At 42.6% G+C, this 19938-nt stretch overlaps 1 protein-coding gene across 2 annotated transcripts in view; it reads left to right on the top strand.

Moving 5' to 3' along the window:
* unc5ca (unc-5 netrin receptor Ca) overlaps window positions 1-19938 on the top strand; it is a 195818-nt gene that overhangs the window by 110816 nt on the left and 65064 nt on the right. For both annotated transcript variants that reach the window (XM_035166060.2, XM_035166061.2), the window contains exons 3-4: window positions 1323-1466; window positions 15046-15149. In XM_035166060.2, coding sequence (XP_035021951.1) covers window positions 1323-1466; window positions 15046-15149 — 248 coding nt within the window. The remainder of the gene's footprint in view (window positions 1-1322; window positions 1467-15045; window positions 15150-19938) is intronic.

The raw sequence follows: 19938 nt of genomic DNA on the forward strand, positions 1-19938 counted from the left end.
TTTTTCCTCTTTGGCCCTCTGTGCCATCAGAGCTATTTGAATTGCAATATCACCTAAGTTCTCCCTTTACTTTCCATCTCTTCCATTTTAATATCCTTTCTCATCAATCTTTATTTTTTTTTTCTCTAACTCACAAGTCCATGTCTCTCCATCTTCTAGCCAGCTTATATAGAAGCTTTTGTAGCCTTTCTTGCTCTTTGCCCTCGCGGGTCTCTCTTCACTTCTCTGGCTGCCCATTAATGGCTTTTAGTCCATCACAATCCTCGCTCACTGGATTTCACTTTTGGCCCTTCCCTCTGTCCCCTTTGCCTCCACGCCGACTAAAACTGTCTCTCAATTTCTTTAGTGGCAAGAACTTAACTGAGAGTCTTCTAAAGTAATAGGCCCCAGTCAGATTTGAGGAGTCCCGTGGAGAATGTTTCTCGGGTCTTGGTTTTGCTGCGGAAGCTGAAATAAACTGCCAACATCTTTTCTCATAGTATTTCCCCCGTCTACTCCCCAGACCCCACTACTTTTACCTAAAATTCATTTTTATCTTCTTTTCATTCTCGCTTCACTTTCACGTTTTTTATTGCCCTCCCACCTCTTACTCTGCCGTCCTCTCACTGTGCCTCTGTCGTTTCTCTCTATTACTTCTAATCGTCTACTGCCATTTTTTTCTTTCAAGTCTACGAGCTGAACCTTTTTTATTGTTCATCAGTCCGTCCTTGCTCCTTCCTCCTTCTTCTTTGTCTTCATTATTCTTTCCTGTTGTGCATTTCCACCTCATTCTCAATGTCTCTACCATGTTCCACTTGTGCCTCTGCAACATCGCCCATATTTCCATCCTGAGTTTATTCCTTGCTCCTCATTTCCTGTATTCTTGTGCAGTCCTCCTCTGTCTGTGCTCCCTTGCAGGCCTATCAGTGGGATGCAGCTATTTGAACCCCACTTTCATTATTTTCCATGGAGCTTCTTTGTACACACCAGAGAAAAGAGGGAACAGTGAGATAAGAGGTAGAAATGCGAGGAACAATCTCACAAAGTTTATATTAAATCTGCAGTAAATCTACTCAGTAAAGTGACCTGGATCTGTACACTGCAGCAGATATTGTATGATTATCCCCTGCCTCTATTTACTTGCAAAGATATATCCTGTGCACCGCTTTGACTTCGGCTTCCTAAGCTAACATAACAGCCATATCACAAGTACAGAAGCTTAAATAGACTTCAGCTTTTTTACGTTTTCAGTGGGTCACTTTCCGTTTGCAAGAGCTTTATTTGGTTTGAATTTAATTCTCGACTGATATAATGCAACAGTGCTTTTTCCTTCACTTCCGCAGGTCTGGTGGTGAGAGAAGCCAGTATAGAAATAACGCGGCAGCAGGTGGAAGAGCTGTTCGGTCCTGAAGATTACTGGTGTCAGTGTGTGGCCTGGAGCTCTGCTGGAACCACCAAGAGTCGCAAGGCGCATGTCCGCATCGCATGTGAGTAGAACACTGCAGACATACATACAAGGTGTGAAGGTTAAGAGATGATGTCATGTTTGCACACGAGTCTGCATACTGTGTACGAGTATGGGTCTAACTCTCACACACACACACACACCCACACACAGTCTCATGAATCTAGAACAAAGGAAAAATGATGATGAACTTCTAATTTATTTATTTTATCATATTTTATCTTATTAAATGTGTCAAGCATACTAACGGTCCCTGACTCATGGGTTTACAAGACACCAACATACAGTTGCAGTGTTCAGACGCTCCAACGTCATTAGAAAATAATGTGTTATTTTACAATTCCTAGGACAAAAACTCCTTTTTTCCAAAGCCCGGTAAATAAAAGCTACAAAAAAAAGTACCTATAGTTGGATCTTTAAAGTTTCAAAAACACATTGTTTTATCTGTGACAGCAGTAGCAAATATTTAGTTTGCATTAGCTATAAATTGATGACGTGTAGGGAGAGTCAACAATGAGGCTGATACAAATGTAATAAGTGAGTGTGTTTCCTGTGAATTCAATATGCCCATGGTACACAACTTCAATCTTGTAATCAGAATCTGCCACTAAAAATATAAACTACTGTGCAGAACTCACTGAATGGGCATTGAGGTTGTAGTTAATGAACAATAAGGAAAGGATACTGTCTGTTTGGCTTCATAATGGCACATTATCATGCATTTCAACACTTGAGACTCACAGGAAATAAACGTGTCCTTGGGCAGAGCCTTGTTTTACACTGAAGGATAAATGGTGGGGAACTTTACAAAGCCGAAACGTTGCCCTGTGACTTCAGTCAACCATCACTAGCTTCCTGTTATGGTCTGGTGAAGAATTTAATAAGACAAGTGGGAGTCTGACTATAAGGTCACAGAAAGACCGCGGGCCAGACCAAACCCAACCAGGCTCAATATCACTCTAGCAGTGATCACATGGAGAAATCGTTTTAGGATTGCCAGACCCCAGCAGCAGTCAGGGGAGAAGACAAAAGTTGGATGCTGCTGTGAATGACGCTCAGTTGACAGCTCGGCAGCGGCCGCGCGGCGAGGGAGTCGAGATGTTTGATAGGAATCACCCAGACAGCCTTGTTCGTTCTTTCAACGTTAGCTTCACATAACGGAATGAATTGTTCTTTCAGAGCTCCTCTCGCTGGCTGGAGAATTGAAACCACAACAGTAGATTTTTTTCCCGAGCATCAGTGCTCTGGTCAATATGAGACAACGGGGACCTGTCTGAGTGCTCAGGTTAGAGAAAGGTCTAGCAGAGAAGAAATAATGTGCCAATACAAGCGCGACCCCACCTCTCCAGGTTACCCGTCTTCTGACGGTGCGGCTCTGCCTGAGTGAGCTCGTAAAAAGGTCGACTGGGGGCTTTGATAGAGTCCTTTCAGTATAGACACACAACAAACTGCACAGATCCTCTTCGTAACTTTAACTGACAAGATCGCTCGAACAGACGCACACCCTGGAGAGGTTATTCTCCCAGGTTGGTCTTATTTGTTCTGCAGAGGGAAATCCATCATGTTTACCCTTGTTTTTCACTCCAGGTTATTTTATTTGGCTGTAAATATGTTTCATATTTTCACGTGTGTCGGGCTCTGTTGCTTAGTTTATTTACTTACTGACTTAAACATGTGATTTTATGTATTTGATTGATCATAGTAGGTTTATGCACAATATCAATTTTTGTATATGATATGTAAAACAAATCTGCACAATATAATTTAAACATAGTAAATATACACCAGTGCATCTGTATACAAACAGCAGATTCAAGCCTGTACATTTTGCAGTACAGTGCATGATCATGGTAATGTGGCAACAGCACAGCAGCAGTCTCTTTTCATTTTGCTCGTGAGCTCTGAAGACCATTTGAATTTGGAACAAAGCATCACTCCTCTCTGCTGCTTTGCTATGTGCAGGATGTGTTTCTGTCCGTCAGAGAGTGACACAGTCAGAAATGTCCTGCTAATAACATCCTCGACTGGAACAGGCCCTCCTCGGGGTGCAATGAAACCTGGGTAATGTGCTGTTCTTGGCTAACGTTTGCGCTGATACCTGCTGAGAGACAGATGCAGGCAAGTGTGCGCACACCGGCTCCTCAGGCTCTCTGAGGCAAACATGTGCATGTGAATGGCTCTGATACAGAAATGCACGGTGAGCGCTGAGAGCCACATTGTTCAGTGACAAACATTGCATCAGTATAGGTGACATGTGAGGGTATATGCCTGAGTGTATAGGTGCATAGTGTGTGTGTATGAGAGAGGCACAATAAGTGTGTTTGCTTCACATCATGAATTACAGTATACCTGCCACAAATATCATCATATAATACCAGCTTTTAGCATGTACCTCAGCTGCCACTGTACTTACTGGTTTTACCAATTCTTTATCAGTCTCATTTACAAATATTTTATAATAATAATCCATCCATTAACTTACCACTTGTCGTGCACAAGAGTTAATCAATCATCAATCTACACGTCGGAGAAAACCCTTGCAAACACAGGGAGAACATGCAAATGCTGCACAGGAAGACCCCGGCTGAATCTGAATTTGAACTGGGGACCTACTTGCCGTGGGGTGGTGACAGTGCTTCTCATAATAACACTCAAGTAGTGCACCACAAATCCATTTTCTTCTGCTCCCTCTGTTTATAATAACTTATTATTATATTTTGGACTGTTCGGGGGCTGCCCACTTTTTAAGTAGTTTTCAGTAAACAGTTTTCTAAACCAAAATAAATCTTAAAAGCGAAAGCGAAGAAGCATGCTACCCATCTTTTCTCATTTTCCACTACTCTTCATGTATTTCACACACACACAGTATGGAGTATTTCACACACGTCAGACCTCTGCTGGAGGTAGAGGGACGGTGATGGAGGATGCCTCTGAGAAATATCGAAGGCTCCAATAGATATGAAGCGAGAGAGAGATGATAGAAACCCAGCCCCTCTTTTCCTTCACCCCCTTTCTCTTCAGATCTCTCTCATTTCGATTTCCCGTGCAGTGTGTGTTTTCCCTCTGACTTTGTCTGTCCCTCCGTCCTTCACATTCTCTCTTTCTGTTATAACAGTGATTTTTCCCTTAACCAGATCTGATTACACTCAGCCCCCTCTTTCGATAACCTTTTACTTCAAATCGACCCAACCTCCTGACCTACCCTGCATTCGGCTCCTATTTGGATCTGCCGTTGTGATTAAAATGCTTCCTGGCAGCTCGAGCTTGCTGAGCAAAGTGTCTTTTCCACCGCACAGTGCAATAGCAATTCAGCATTTCTCTCCCGCATACCCATCTCCTCTTCCCACTCATTTTTCTTATTTCCCCTCGCATTGTATCCTCCCCCTGTTTTCTCTCCCTTTGCTCGCCATGTGTTTATTGTTTCACTCTGTCACTCACACTCTTTTTCTGCCTCTGTCTTCCTCATTCTCCGGCATCTTCAGGCTGTTTTAATAACTGTGGAATTAACAATTCAAGGCAGTAACTAAAGAGCGGTTTTGTAGCTGCATAATGATAATCAGTGTTGTGGCTGTTAAAGTGTCACACACGCAATCAGGGATATTAAATCTCTGAGTGATTTTTTGGTCTTTTGGAGCAGGGCACTTTAGCTGAGTTATGGGAGCTGCTGGCAGCTTAATTCAAGTTTATAAAGCAGGTGAGACAAACACAGGCGCACATTCACACGCTCAGTCATGCACAGCATTGCAGGCACGTACGCCGGGTTAAGGGAAACACAGACACACACATACACAGAAATGTGCATGCAGTGTCAGTCGAGCTCTTTGGCCCCGTAGCTCTCGGGTCAAGTCTTTCTCCTTCCGTGGATTAGCACAATGTCAAGGTCACATGGGCGCACACAAACACACACACACACACACACACACACACACACACACACACACACACACACACACACACACACACACACACACACTGTTTTTCTATCTAAGTGAAGATACTAATTGCCATGATACATTCCCTAGCTCCCTAACCTTTAACATCACAACTAAATCCCTAACTTCAACCCTTAGCTGAACACCAACCTGAACCTCGTTCTAACCCTGAACAGCTCTTTAAAGGCGTGAGGAGTAAGACCTGATACACAGCCAGTACCTACCTGATCAAATCCCAATGTAAATGGTAGTGCCTTATTTTGGGTGCCTGAGCTATGTACCAAAGTATTCGCCCTGCTCACAGGCATCATAGCCATCACCGCAGATGTCAAGTTAACATAGCATTTAACTCTGGTGGCAGCTGCAGGATCCAAAGTGCGTCGGTACTTGATGTGAAAGGATTCTAGCACCAGGACATGCTGTCTATCTGAGCCGAGAGCTGCTGCTGCCGGGTCCTTTGAGCAACAGCTTGCATAGTTGGTGGCAGTTTGCACCTTGATGTTTGCGAGGAGGAAGGAACAAATCCACTGAAGCACCTGTCAACACACGGGATACATTTGAAAGCAGAGGGATGCTCTTGCGTTGCCCCCATACCAAGCACGTCAAAGTTTAACTTCCAATTTGTCTCAGCAATAAAAAAAGCTGCTCTCATCGTGGACCATTGTTTTGTACTGAGGGTATTTGTTCTAGCAACATATAAGCATGGTACCATTTAATAAGTATCACTTTAGCACCAGTATCGAATGGTCCAAAGTATATACCTAACTCCGGTGAGGACCAGCCAAAACGTCTTCACTGTCCTTATTCTGTGAGGTCTAATAGTCAAACAGGTCCTCACAAAGGCGAAGTACAAGTATAAACACACACATTCACACACACACACACACACACACACACACACACACACACACACACACACACACACACACACACACACACACACACACACACACACACACACACACACAGACCCAAATTTCAGATGATGGCAATTTGTTCTGCCACTGTGGGCCGAGACATGTGTACACAGCAATCATGTGTCCAGACACTCTGGGAAACAGCAACCTGAGCAGCTACGTGTGTCATTTGGAAAATGTCTGTTAGTGAAGTTCTCCTGTTTTGTTTATGATGCCGACGTCTCAGCTGCATGCACTTATGTTTTCCTTCAGTCATGGACGAATTACACCGAGGAAAAAAACAAGGCTCAACAGTGATTTTAATTTGATTAAATCCAAACTCTCACACACTCATTTAGGCTTAAACTTGTATGTAGACCCAGACCCCCAGACCCCCAAAAAAACCCCAAAACATTCAAGCCAAAAATAAACAGTTTTAGTCAGGCAGTCCAGTCAGCTCGAGTGTCTAACCCAGCAACTGGAAACAACTGCAGAGGGTTATCCAGCCTTACTGGTATGAAACTCAGCAGCTCAGAAACCCAATCGGCACAACGACCACCGTCCAAGTAACATTCAACCTTCTTTTCCACATGAAATAAACAGTAGCACTTGTGTTATTGCAAACGATTCACAACAGATGTGAACAGAAAGTCTGTGCTGTTGATGTACTCTCAGTCTGACACTTCTGCAAAACACTGGGTGCAAAACCTCCAGTGTTTTTCTCTGGATGACATAATCTACACAGTCTCCTGGTTTCTGGCTTTGAGAGCGACGTCATGATGGTCACAAATAATGAATATACATTTTTGTAGTGAAAACCTGTGTGTGTGTGTGTGTGTTTATGATGGCTAATTATTGCTTTAAGCCACAGAGTGTTTAACCAGATTTCAGACTGCTCTAGGTGTAGCTACAGCACTGGTTTTATTGATGTGAAACATAAGTCACCTTTCTCAAGTCCAACTATGACAAATATATAATCTATTTGACCCCCCCCCCACACACACATAGGTTTGTTCCCGTACATAGTTAATCATATTGATTTTACAGAGAAATAAAGGACGCGCTCTAAGACAGGCAGAAAGGGTCGTCTCGGTTTTTCATGAGGCCACTGAAACGTCTCCTGGAACCAAATACAATGTTGAGGTCAAATATAGAAAAAGTCTTTGAAAAAGATAAATGTAATAACATAGAGTACATGAAACAATAACGTTACATAACGTTTTCATAAAATACTTATATTATAGATACATATGTATAGATAATATAATTTCATAACATCATATCATTTATTTAAATAATGAAATAATAAAGACTTTTCATTAGTCAGACTCCATCTCAGAGTGAAGTAACATGCCTCCTTTCTAATTTACCCATCAGGTACTTTATTGTAGACAGGTCCTTTAGCCATTTTTGGTCCTTAACAACAATTTTTTAAAAAGACGATCTGCCGTAAGTGTTGTGCTCCAGAGTGCCACAGCCATGTCAGAGGATGGGGTTGTTTACTTGACTGTGGATGGAAAGACCTCATCTGACATGTAGAGCTGATCACAGGTTGTGAAGTGTTGAAATGACAGGGGGGAGAGAGCAGTGAAAGAACTGGTCTGAGTGGAAAGAGACTCCCTTAAAGTCACTCAGAGAAAATGACTCCCTATATAACCACACTGAGAATTACTGTGACACTTGAGGTCACCCTCTCCCTTCACTTCTTCCATTTTCCTGATGTATTTGAGTTACGCTGGCCTTGGAAGACATCTGTATGAGTGGCCAACGACTGAAGCAGTGAGTACCCGACCATCCACTGGTACAGCACTGACATTAAACACTCTTTGGATACACACCCTCGTCCAGTGGATGTAAAGTCCTTGATTTTTTTATCATTTAATACATTTTGCTGTTAATTACAAATCCATTTACATTTCCCTGTTGGTTTATTAAATTGTATCGTTTTCACTCACATCATTTGGTTTGTTTTTCTGTGGCAGGGGTCTGATTGTTTTCATTGCTCTGCCATTGTGTGGGAAATTGGATGTCCAAATGATCCTCTCTGAGACTAAAGCACAGCTCCTTCCTCGCTACTTTCTTCTTCCCAAGCGCATCTCACTTTGCTCTGTACTGCTCCGGCAGCTCCACCAGGGGAAACTGTTATGATTTGGCATGGGCAGCATGCAGGCAGAGACACCCATCTTGGATAATTGCTCTGAAATGTGCTTGTGTTGAGGTGCCCGAGGCAAAAAATAAAAATATATATATATAACCACAAACATAATAACAGTTTTAGCTGAGCGGTGGAAGAAGTGAGAGTAGGAGAGGAGGAGGGAGGAGGAGGAGGAGGAGGAGGAGGAGGAGGAGGAGGAGGAGAGGAGGAGGAGAGAGAGAGAGAAGAAGTGTTGTCATGAATAGATGCTTACACAGCTTTAACATACATATAAGGAGTTCTCAGTGAAGAACACATTTTACAAGGTCGCCCTCTGTACTTTTCAGCTCGGTTGTGATTCTTCCCCCCCAAAAAAAGTTGCTCAGTGAATCTCTCAGTGCTTCTTTTTGAAGCTGGATAGTGTCATCTGCAGTCTGGGAGTGAAGTGGGGTCAGTGTGAATTGATGTGACACAGCTGTTCCTCCTCTCCTGTGCACATATTTCCCTCGGGCACATATTTGCACACATGCGCGGAAACACACACCTTCCGTTGACGTGAATATGTGCTCCCCTGCTGCCCTGAACACAATGTCACATACCCTTCACACACACACTGGCTCACACACTTCACTGGCTACCAAACTGGCAAAATTGCGTCTCTCATAGACCCCCAATTTCGCTCTGTGTGTGTGTGTGTGTGTGTGTGTGTGTGTGTGTGTGTGTGTGTGTGTGTGTGTGTGTGTGTGTGTGTGTGTGTGTGTGTGTTCATTCCCCCTGAGCAGTTTGCTTTAATCTCCTTTAATTTCATTCTCAATCTTTATGGAAATCAACTCTCAGAGCCAACTCCTCATTTCAGCATCTCCCTTACTAATTAAGACTAGGAAATTGTTCGTGGACTCTGCTGGCATAAGAAGATGTGTCTCACATCCCTCAATCACTCCCTCATTCTCTTCTTGTGTCGCTGGTTGTTTATTTGTCGTTTTGTGTGCGAGTCTGTTTTTTTTTTCAGTCCCACTGTGAGTATTTTACCATTTTGTGATGTGGTTGTGTTGTGTCTCTCTCTCTCTCTGTGTTTGTGTTTGTCTACAACTCATCAGTGTGTTGTCATCGCTATGACAACATCTTCTGTGTCTCTACCGTTCTCTCTTTGTCTCTCAGTATCTGCCCATGTACGTGTGTGTCTGTGCCTAGTGTGGGTAGCCATGTGGTGGATTTAGGGCTAAAGCTTCGGGTGATTACTCCCATAATGAACCATCATGCTCTGTTCAGGCTGTCATCCCCCACAGGGATCGACTGCATTATGAAGATATCATTCAGCCCCAGCAATACTGTGTCCTCACATAACTCTCTTAACCAATATATCTGCACAAATGGAATCTGATAATGAGTAGATTTATACTGCATGAAATTAAACCTCATCGTTTAGGTGAGGAGTCGTTCTGGAGAATTCTGGGATCTTAAAAGCTTTGTCAGCTGTGTATCGCTGGAGAGCAGACAGCAGGATCTTCTCAAACACCTTGTTCACACATATGGAATCCAGCTGTCTTTAAACTCTCTGCAGTCTGCAGCTCATCATCCTGATGGTTTGTTATTTACATACAACATATTCTCTTTGCAACATGTTACCGAAACGTCGCAGTTCATCAATGACACAAGCTCAAAAGAGGGATTGATGTTGGCGTTCCAGATCTGCCCTCAAGTCATGCCCAGCGTCAATGGGATCAAAATCAACAAAAGAACTGTTAATATGCTGTTTTCATATTGCGCTTGTCTGGTCTTATCAACTGCTCAAAGCTCTCTACAGCACAAGCCACATAGGTACCATGTGCTGAGCTTTCTCCATCACACACCATTCACGTACTGCACAGTCGTCAGGGGCAATTTGGGGTTCCGTGAGGTGCCTGGGGATTGAACCGCAGACTATCTTCTTAGTGGACGACCTGCTCTACCACCTGAGCCACTGCTGCCCCATGTTGTAAGACAACATTTGCATAAAGTAGAATCTGCATGAAATGAAGCAACTTGTTGGAAACCAGTGAAATTATTTTTTAGATGGGAATTTGTAGAGAAATGTTCCTTAATTTCCACAACATTTAAAAAAATTATAATTTGATGTGAATGGTTCATGGTTACAAATTCAGATTTTAAATTCTGCATTCTTGATCAAAAGACCGGATTCCAGCTTTTAAAACTTTTCTAAGTGATACACATATTGTCTCCTCCCTTTCTTTTACGATGAGACTGGTATCTTGATAAAAGAGATGCAATCACAGCCAGATTGATGGCCGCTGGGTTTGATGGATTGCTGCTTTTGAGAGCGCTAAGCTTGAGTCACTGACATGAGCTTCTATTGAATGGTTTGATATTGAGAGTGTGTCAGACACTAAAAAACAACTTTAATAAAGCAGAGCAGCAGGTGGTTTTGGTTTTAACCCATTAAGACCAAAGGTGCTCTCAAAATAAAGCAGCAACGACCTTAAACCTGAAGGTTTTCTGACAAAAAAGTGACTATTCACTGAAACCTTTATTTACCAGCCTCTGAAAAAGATAGAGACGTTAAGTAAAAAATATTTGCCTTTGAAAATGGATACGTTTGGAAGGATGAAGCATATTTAACAACATTTTCAGCTCAGGTCTATTTTTTTAAGTTAATGACCATTAGGTCAAAGGCAACGATGGTCAGTAAAAGCTGAAGGTTTAAGCTTTCAAATGATTTACTTTCAAAGTTTTTAAATTATTATTTTAGTTCCTGTGTATCGACGCTACATGATTCTCAGCCTGAGACTTGAAGGTCAACAGACACATGTTGAAGTCTGTGGCCGAGTTGTCTTCATTGTTGTTCTTTACTCTACTTCGGTGTCACTTCTCCGGCTCAGGTTGTCAACTTGTGACTTTCAGTGAATCACGATACATGTCATCAGTCACATGTCTCAAAAATGACGTCATATAGAACATGCGTCCATCTCATCCAGCTTCACAGGGCAACGTGCATCCGTCGCATAAAGTCCTGAGAAACTTGCAGTGTGTTGCATCTGGTCTTAATGGGTTTAGAAAGAGTAACTGGCCTCGCTGCCAACTTCTCCTTCTCCTCCTCTTTTTCTGCCTCTCATCTTCCAGACCCCCATCTGCCGTCTCGACTTCCCTTACCTTTCCTCTGCCCGCCCCCCGCCTCCCATTTCACCTCTCACTCTGCCCCCCCTCTGCCTGTAAGCCACTGCGAGGTGACTGTCCTGATGAAACACCGGGGGAGTGACTCATAGAGTTGACCAGTTCAGCTTTAAAAAACGCTCGGTCTAGTGAGTGTCTGTGTCTGTGTGTGTCCACAAATAGTGCACCACAGCTGACAGATAAGGTGATTAAGAGTACACCTGGGAGCCAGGGGAGGAAAAGGACACAAGGATAAAGCGCACACACACACACACAAACACACACACACACACAAAAACACACACACTGTGCCCTCCTATGAAAGTTTTCTGGATGGTTTTAAAACCAAAGGACAGGGGATAGAGGATTTGTCGTCCATCGCAGCAGCCACCCTTCACAAACTAAAAAAGTCCTTTTCAAAGGTAAAAAGTTTATTTTACATCTATTTGAGCCAGATTCAATTAAAACAGCCCTAAAGTTGTGTGATTGGAATTTTGAAATGAATGCTGTGTTATCATTAAACCACTAGATATAATTTTATAATACATACATCACTTTGTAATGTGTTATTCATTAACCTCACTTGACATTATTTTCATTTGTAATGTTTGACGCTTAATCATCCATTTACAACGCGTAAAAAAATATCTTTTCTTTTATGCACATGCGGTCATAAATATTCATACTGAAATAACACCCACTGTTTTTTCTCCACCATGTAATAGATGTATGACCGTGTGCAACCAACTCTCAGTTCTTGATTCAATCTTACAGACACTAGTATAAAAATATGAAGCTGATTCCAATTGGATACAAAATAGAGTTTCGCAGACAGTTTTCGGGGGATTAGTCGTCCTAAAAGTTAGAAGAAATCAGAACATACCCTCCAATACATATGTTGTACTTTTCTTTCTCTCGCCCATATGTTCTTATATAGAAATCCATCGCACCATGTGATCAGCACCATAAATAAAGTCACCTGTTAGGTCCTGCCAGCCCTCTCAAATTTCAGTTTGTTTTATGTTCGTTTCTTTCTGTGGCAGACTTATTTTATCACTTATTTGAACATCAGCTCAGCTGCCAATATACTGATAGGCTCCTACTGTGAGGCAGCAGACAAGAGGAAAAGCAGTGAATACTGTTTTTCAATATATCCAATAAATAAAAATCAATCATGCTAGAGAAGGACAAGGTTAAGCTGAAAGACAGAAGATTAGTGTCTGATTGGAACTCATGACGGAGGGAGACTGTCAGAAATGTTATGAAATAGCCCAGTGAAAGCAACTGTGCTCAACATGAACTGCTGAAGACTTGTCTCTTTTGAGGCTCTCAATGAAGACAATGGCGTCCTTTGTGTCGAGCGATGTGGGAAGGAGTGACTGTGAGGGAAACAAAATTCGCAGTGCAATTTTTCTATTCACTGTAATGATCGGTTAAACAAAACTCTCCCTCCATCCATCCCTTCATCCATCCACCCACAAGCATTACTTTTTGTGTTTTCTTTCACATCATTTTACGCCTTCTCTCCACCAACCCACCCACCCCCACCCCCCCTTTTTATTTTCGCTTTGTCTTTCGCATCTCGTGTTGTTCTTATTTAAATGTCGGGGCTAATTGTCTTAAAGTCTGCTACTGTGAGCGATTTTTTTCTTTTTTTTTCCTCCTCAAAATGAGTACAGCTAAGCCCCCTCGTTGAAACGTTCAGCGAAGGAAATGGCAGTGCATTCCATGCTGCTTTGTAATGCTGTCATTTATCACAGCATGTGGACCATTAGTGTGAATCATTTATTGTCTTTGGCCCGCTCGAGATCCCCGAACTCTGGCAACCCTATATGGAACGAGAGCGGGGTTAAATATCGTGCGTCGTGATCGAGGGGCAGGAAAGCAACAAAGCTGCCTGTGTTTAGTGATAGAAGCAGGTAAAGTGATTAATAGCTTGATCAGCTGTGTGTGTGCGTGTGCTACCCCTGCGTGAGCATTAGTTGACTCTAAGAATATACAGCTAAGTGTTTTTCCTTGTTGTGTACATCTCTAAGAGATATCTAAGAGACAGCACAGGGGGACAAGTCAACATATGCATGGCTGACTTCAACCACCAACTCCATAATTACTGCGTTATGTGTCGTTGTTTCCGTGCAAATGAGGTAAGGATGCCCGGTTTACAATGACATGACGCCATCTCCAAAATAGTCTCCATAGCTGCTGAGTCACAGGATGTTTTGCAAAATGGCCACCCACACACATTGGCCTCTAATTGTGAATTTTCCCTCTTTGGATGTAATTATTGTCGTTGCTGTTGTGTGTCATGTTTCCTGGGGTTTGGAGATGAAAGAATAAAATATACACAAATATGAGCACATGTATTTTACCTGTTAATATTCAAGTGCTCATCTTCAGTGATTCGGTCCTCACTGCTCTCATGTGAATGTTTCCTGGAGTTAGCCAAGCCGACTTTTCACGACCACGTCATAACAGTTGTTAGGTTTCCTAAGTGCAACTGGATTCTAAGAACTGAACACAGGAGCAGGGATGGGAATAGTTTTAATGATTTAATACAAATGTTCTTAGACGGAATGAATAAAAGAACACAGTAATTGCTCTGAGAGACGAACAGAGAAGGTGCCTCAAACAGGTCAATACTCAAAAGACAGGTGATCCAGCATGGATCCCGTGGCAGAGTTGGCTGCAGCAGAACGTGGCAGGGGATTCTAGGCACATGAGATGAACTCCATCAACTTTACATGATTTTCAAAGATCTTAAAAGCAGAGAAGTTGGCTAAAGTGTTGCTACTGCAAAAGGTGAACTAAGATCTGTCCTGGTGGTTAAACTGGTTCCTATACCTCTGACTATTTCTCTTATATCTCAATCTCCGTTTAATTGTATTTTATTATTTTATTTTAGTTTAGTTTCTTGCTCTTGTTTTTTTCTTATGTCTGTCTTATTATCATATTGTAAATCATATGTGAAGCACTTTAAACTGCACCGACCTGCACGAAAGGTGCTATGGAAATAAAGTTTGATTGGTGGATCGATTCATGCTGCAGGGTCTTTGTGGTCTTTAATGGACGATGTGGCTGAGATGTGTGCAAAGCTTTGCAGGAGCTGAATGACCTGCGAGGCGGCGCAGTGGTGCAGTGGGTAGCAGGGTTGCCTCACATAAGGAAGGTTGCCAGTTCAGATAGGTTGAGTTTTCATGTTGCCCTTGTCTGTGTGGGTTTTCTACCGGTACCTCAGATTCCTCTAAACCCCGCCTCTCGCCCAACATCAGCTGGGATTGACTCAACAATTCAAAAATACAACCATAAGAACAATAAAAAGCATTGTATATACAATCTGTGTGTTGTCAAGTAATATCTTTACCCCCAGAATTACTTGTCTCTTTTTAAGGTGCTAATCCTTTTTTCAAAATTGCCAAAAAACGATTTAGAATGTTCAGGTTGTCATGTGCTCCCTGATTCACATTATAACCTGTCCTTGTCTCTCTCCCTCAGACTTGAAGAAGTCGTTTGAACAGGAACCCCTGGGTAAGGAAGTATCTCTGGAGCAGGAGGTGCTGTTGCAGTGTCGTCCTCCGGGGGGCATACCAGCTGCTGAGGTACGTGCAACATTATCGTTAACCTCCACCACCTAAGGTGAAGGCAAAGTAAGATGTGAGATTATGAGACGTGTCTGCTAGTGCTGAACGAAACCAGGGTGTGACTGAAGGGGATCTAAAAAAAATAGGAATTAAGGGAATTAAAAATCAAAAAATCATGAAGTGGAAATAAGTTGAAAGTGTGACAGAAAATACAGTTAATACAGATTTGACACTTTTTGAAATTGCCTGGAACTGTGGATGGCAGACAGCAGAACAGAGTGGTTTGATGGGATCGTGAGTGAAGGGTGAGTTGAATAAGAATCTGTCCTGACCCCTTTGACAGGTTTATTTAAATGGCCTTTTAAATTATACAAATATTATTTATCAAAACTTTAAAGACCTAATATCTCAAAGCTATGAGAAGAATCAACCCTATTTGTCTTGTTTTGAAAAAAGCATTTACAGAAATCTGAGCAGTCGTTTCACGTTGCACAACAATGTTCGTGTTGAGTTGTCTCAGGCAGCGAAATCAGCCTGGATCCTGTTTTGACTGACAGTTGCTTGAAAGCTCGTCTGCGCTGAGGTAACACTGATCCAAAGTTTAAACTTAGATTTAAATGTCCCCAGAGAGCCAATTTGAGATGCAGCACAAGTTTCACGAAGGAATCTCAGTGACAGCGGAGGGTTAGCCCATATTCCAGTTATTTCACATTTCCACTCCTCGCTCTCACTGCGTACCTGGATTTGCCTGCTTTCCTACAAAGGACGGAAAAATGCAGCAGCGTTCCTTTACATTAGCTTATAGGCGGAAAAATGAACAGAGGGGAAAACAGTTGGAGTTAAAAAGGTAACAAAACGTGATCATAATTTGCCTGCCTTGCTCAAGGACACCTTGGTTCAGGGATTTAGCACATATGCTAGTATATACAGATAATAATTAATCACACTCACGATATACATATGCACAATGTCACAACACCAAACCCCTTTAATGTAAGATGATATCCCCCCAAGTAGATTGTGAGCACATTTAAATGTTACGTATGCGCTCGTGGCAAAGTAAACATCCACTAGAGCAGCCACACGTGTCACATCCACTCCTCCAGGGCCCTAACTACAGCACAGAACGTCATTTACAGTTCAGATCTTTACTCTGCCGGACTCGTCTGGCTGCATTCCCGAATGGATAAAAAAGACAAAATTTCATTTAGTCGGTCAACGGGGGAACAGGAGCAGCGGCAGCAGCAGCAGAGCGCTCGGAGGAGCCTGCGCTACCGGATAAGGTGTCTCTAAATCAGGTTTCCCTCCTTAGGGTTTGATAGTTGTTTTCAATTGCACCTTAAGTACATGGCTCCCCTGAGAGGGGAAGCAGGGGGGGCGGGCGAGACAGAGAGGGAGGCACTGCGATGGACCAGCATATAAAGTGAGGGAGAGAGTGTGTGTGTGTGGCGGGAGGAAGAGATGAGTGTGGGGCAGAATGAGACAGAAGGCAGAGTAGTGGGGAATAACAGAGGGATCCTTACCTGTTCTCCCGCTTCTATAAATCAATAAATCTCTTTCCTTTCTTTTCTTGAGGGAAGTAAATAAACTGGTTGAATTGTGACATCAGTTCTAAAGCAGGAGCCTTTCAGACACAAACATGGAGGCTTGTGGTGGATTGCTCATTACCGCTCCGCTCTTATCAGCTTTCTTACTGCGCTTTATTTTGACACCTGTTTGAAGGCAAACACATTCACGCACAAAGGAACACTCACACTCCAAATGTGCACACGCTCACACACACACCAGCACGCGGACACACAGAGCTATTTTTTCCAGTCCGGTCAAATTGGTATTTTCCATTCCTCCCTCCTGTCATAATGGGATCTCGGGGCAAATGGATTGGTCTGTCTCCCCTGTCTGCTGAAGCTGATTAGAGGGATTTAGTTTTAAAACCTGCTGATGACCTCAGGTTGTAGCCCTGACTTTTCTTTCTTTCTTCCTTTATCTCTTCTGACTTTCTATTTATCTTTGTTCTTATCGTGCTCTTTCACACTCGCTATTTACTTTCTCCTTTCTCTTTGCTTGTTCTTCAAAACACACGCGCGCATACAAAAACAATCTTTTTTTTTTTTGGGATTGACAGCTCTTGGTGTCGCCGTCCTGTGACCTCTCTGAAGCCGTTCTAATATTAGTGGTTGCGGTTGCCATGTCGACCACTTGACGACTGTTGTAAAGTTGTCAGCGTGACATGATATGTGATACCCACATCGTAATGCATGGCTGGCATCACGTGGCTATTAACATACTGTTTGAAAGCTTTGACTCTAAACACAGACGCACACGCACACACAAACCTAACACACAAACACACGTGCATAGTTTACATTCATATTCACACAGCCAACGTATGCACCCAGTTTGTCCATACGTTTACCCAGACAACAGGTGCATATAGAGCACACACACACACACACACACACACACACACACACACACACACACACACACACACACACACACACACACACACACACACTAACCATGACAAGAGATACACTAAGGGACAGATTAGCCAGGGATCACTTTAACTGCTACACATCAGCTAGCCTCGAGAGACCAGGGTCAAACTGAGCCGACATCTGCAAAGAAAACATCAGTCAGCCTCCTCTACCTCCCATGTCTCTCTCTCTCTCTCTCTCTCTCTCGCTCTCGCTCTCAATCTTAAACTCCCAGGAGACATGATTTTAGGCATTGTGGAATCCAGGAGAAACATCTAAATCTCTTTAGGCTGTGATAGAAAGCCTTTAAAAGCTGATGGAAGGCTATTGGATTCAGCAGGGGGGGTTCAGCAGTTCAAGAGGAAGGAGAGAGTTTGCAGACACAGACGGTGAATTCAGAGAACCAGAAGCAAGGGCAGCCGCTGTTCAATTTCAATGAAAAGCACTCATCGATTAGTCTCGTTCTTTATGAACTTTATACACTAAAGTAATTTTCTGTCTCGAAGTCGTCCGCACACGTCAAAATAAGGCAATCACCCATCAAAATCTAAGAATCTTAGACCAAAACCACAGTCGAATTTATAACATATTTTGTTCCCTACAAATGTTGTGAGGTTCATTGGAACAGAATCAGGGAATCGAAAGAGTCAGAGTGAGCCCACAGGCCAGACACAGCCTGTGGACTTCACGTAGCAGTCGCGGTTTGAGGGCCTGTATGTGTCTATTTGAATATTTGTGTGTCTCTGTCTGTCTCCGTGTGTGAGTGATTACCCCAGCTGCAGTGAAATAAACACATCAGTGTGTGGTGACAGGCCATGTCCACGTGTCTGTCACGCACACACACACACACACGCGCACACACACAAACACACACAAACACACACACACACACACACACTCTGTCAGTAACTGGATACGTGTCTGGAGCCTGGTCAAGTTCCTGTCACATTCTTAACCACTCAATCCACACCCCAAATGAGTGCAAGTTGTTCGCTTGGATAATGACTTATGATCGTCCTATATATTATCAATCTGAGTCTCGTCTTTCACCTCGGAAGATAAATTATAGATAAAGTCGGAGACCTGCAGTTTTTGTAAAGATATTTAACATCCTATTTTTCATAAATTCATCACAGTAAATTAACAGTAACATTTCACTGCTATGTGTGACATGGTGTCCGAGAGGGATCGTCCTTCAGCATTTGAGCAAACAGCTGCCAGTTCCAAGGTTGTGGTTACGAAGCTGATCAGAGCTGGCAATCTGAAAGAGATGACACACACACACATTTAACATTAACATTTATGGTGTGAATCCATCCAGGAGGCACGGCCTCACCTCTTTAAAACACACACACACACACACACACACACACACACACACACACACACACACACACACACACACACACACACACACACACACACACCTAGGGTTGTCCTGATACAAACATTTCTGACTTTGATATGACACTAGAATGAATTCGAAAGAAAAGATTAAAAAGCCACAGGTTGAGGATCAGTTGATTTTCCTCCGTGTTGAAACTTTAATGGAGCGTTGGTTTGAACATGTGATTGGAGATCTGCTTCAGTACTTTTCAATTTGAAATGAATGGAGATTGGGTTGTTTTTAAACACCTAGAATCAAAAATATAAAAATATTAATACTTTTGACACATTCAAACCTCCAGTGACCATCGGTGTCATTTTTCTGTAAATGCCTCCTTTGACGCATTTGGAATAAGTCTTTGTGTAATAGCCCATGTGCATATGTATTTGTGTGCGTGTGTCTTGGTGTGTCTCGGTGATTATGAATGACTCTTTGTGATGCAAATCATCGCAGACTTTTCTGTCAGAAGGCATCAGTGGTGTTGTGTGTCCAAAAGGCTAACTGCTACCTCGCTCTCACAGTACACTGTACACACACACCGTGCATTTCAGTCCCTGCAGTCGTTAATGTGTCGTATGAGGACGTTTACTAGTGGAATCTGTCCGGAGGTCGTAACATTGGTGTATTGAATGGACAGTGAAGGTGACGGTGTGAATTAAAGAGCCTGACACCGCTCTCCTCCTGTGTCCAGAGATAGAAGGAGATATCTTGAATTCCTTTGAGATGATTTATTGAACATACCAAGATAAACTATTTGCAAGTTTTGAGTACATCCAAAATGCTGTATGTGTTTAGCCAGAAGCCAGAAGCCTTTACCAAGTGTTCCACTACTCATGATTTCTGCTTAACTTCTTTAAATATTTTATATTTTTTTCCTTAATTCTTTCATTTTTTATAATAATAATAATTTTTTGATGGACAGGACTTTCTGAGTAATTTG

Source organism: Hippoglossus stenolepis, chromosome 9, assembly GCF_022539355.2.
Source record: "Hippoglossus stenolepis isolate QCI-W04-F060 chromosome 9, HSTE1.2, whole genome shotgun sequence".
Classification (NCBI taxonomy): domain Eukaryota; kingdom Metazoa; phylum Chordata; class Actinopteri; order Pleuronectiformes; family Pleuronectidae; genus Hippoglossus; species Hippoglossus stenolepis.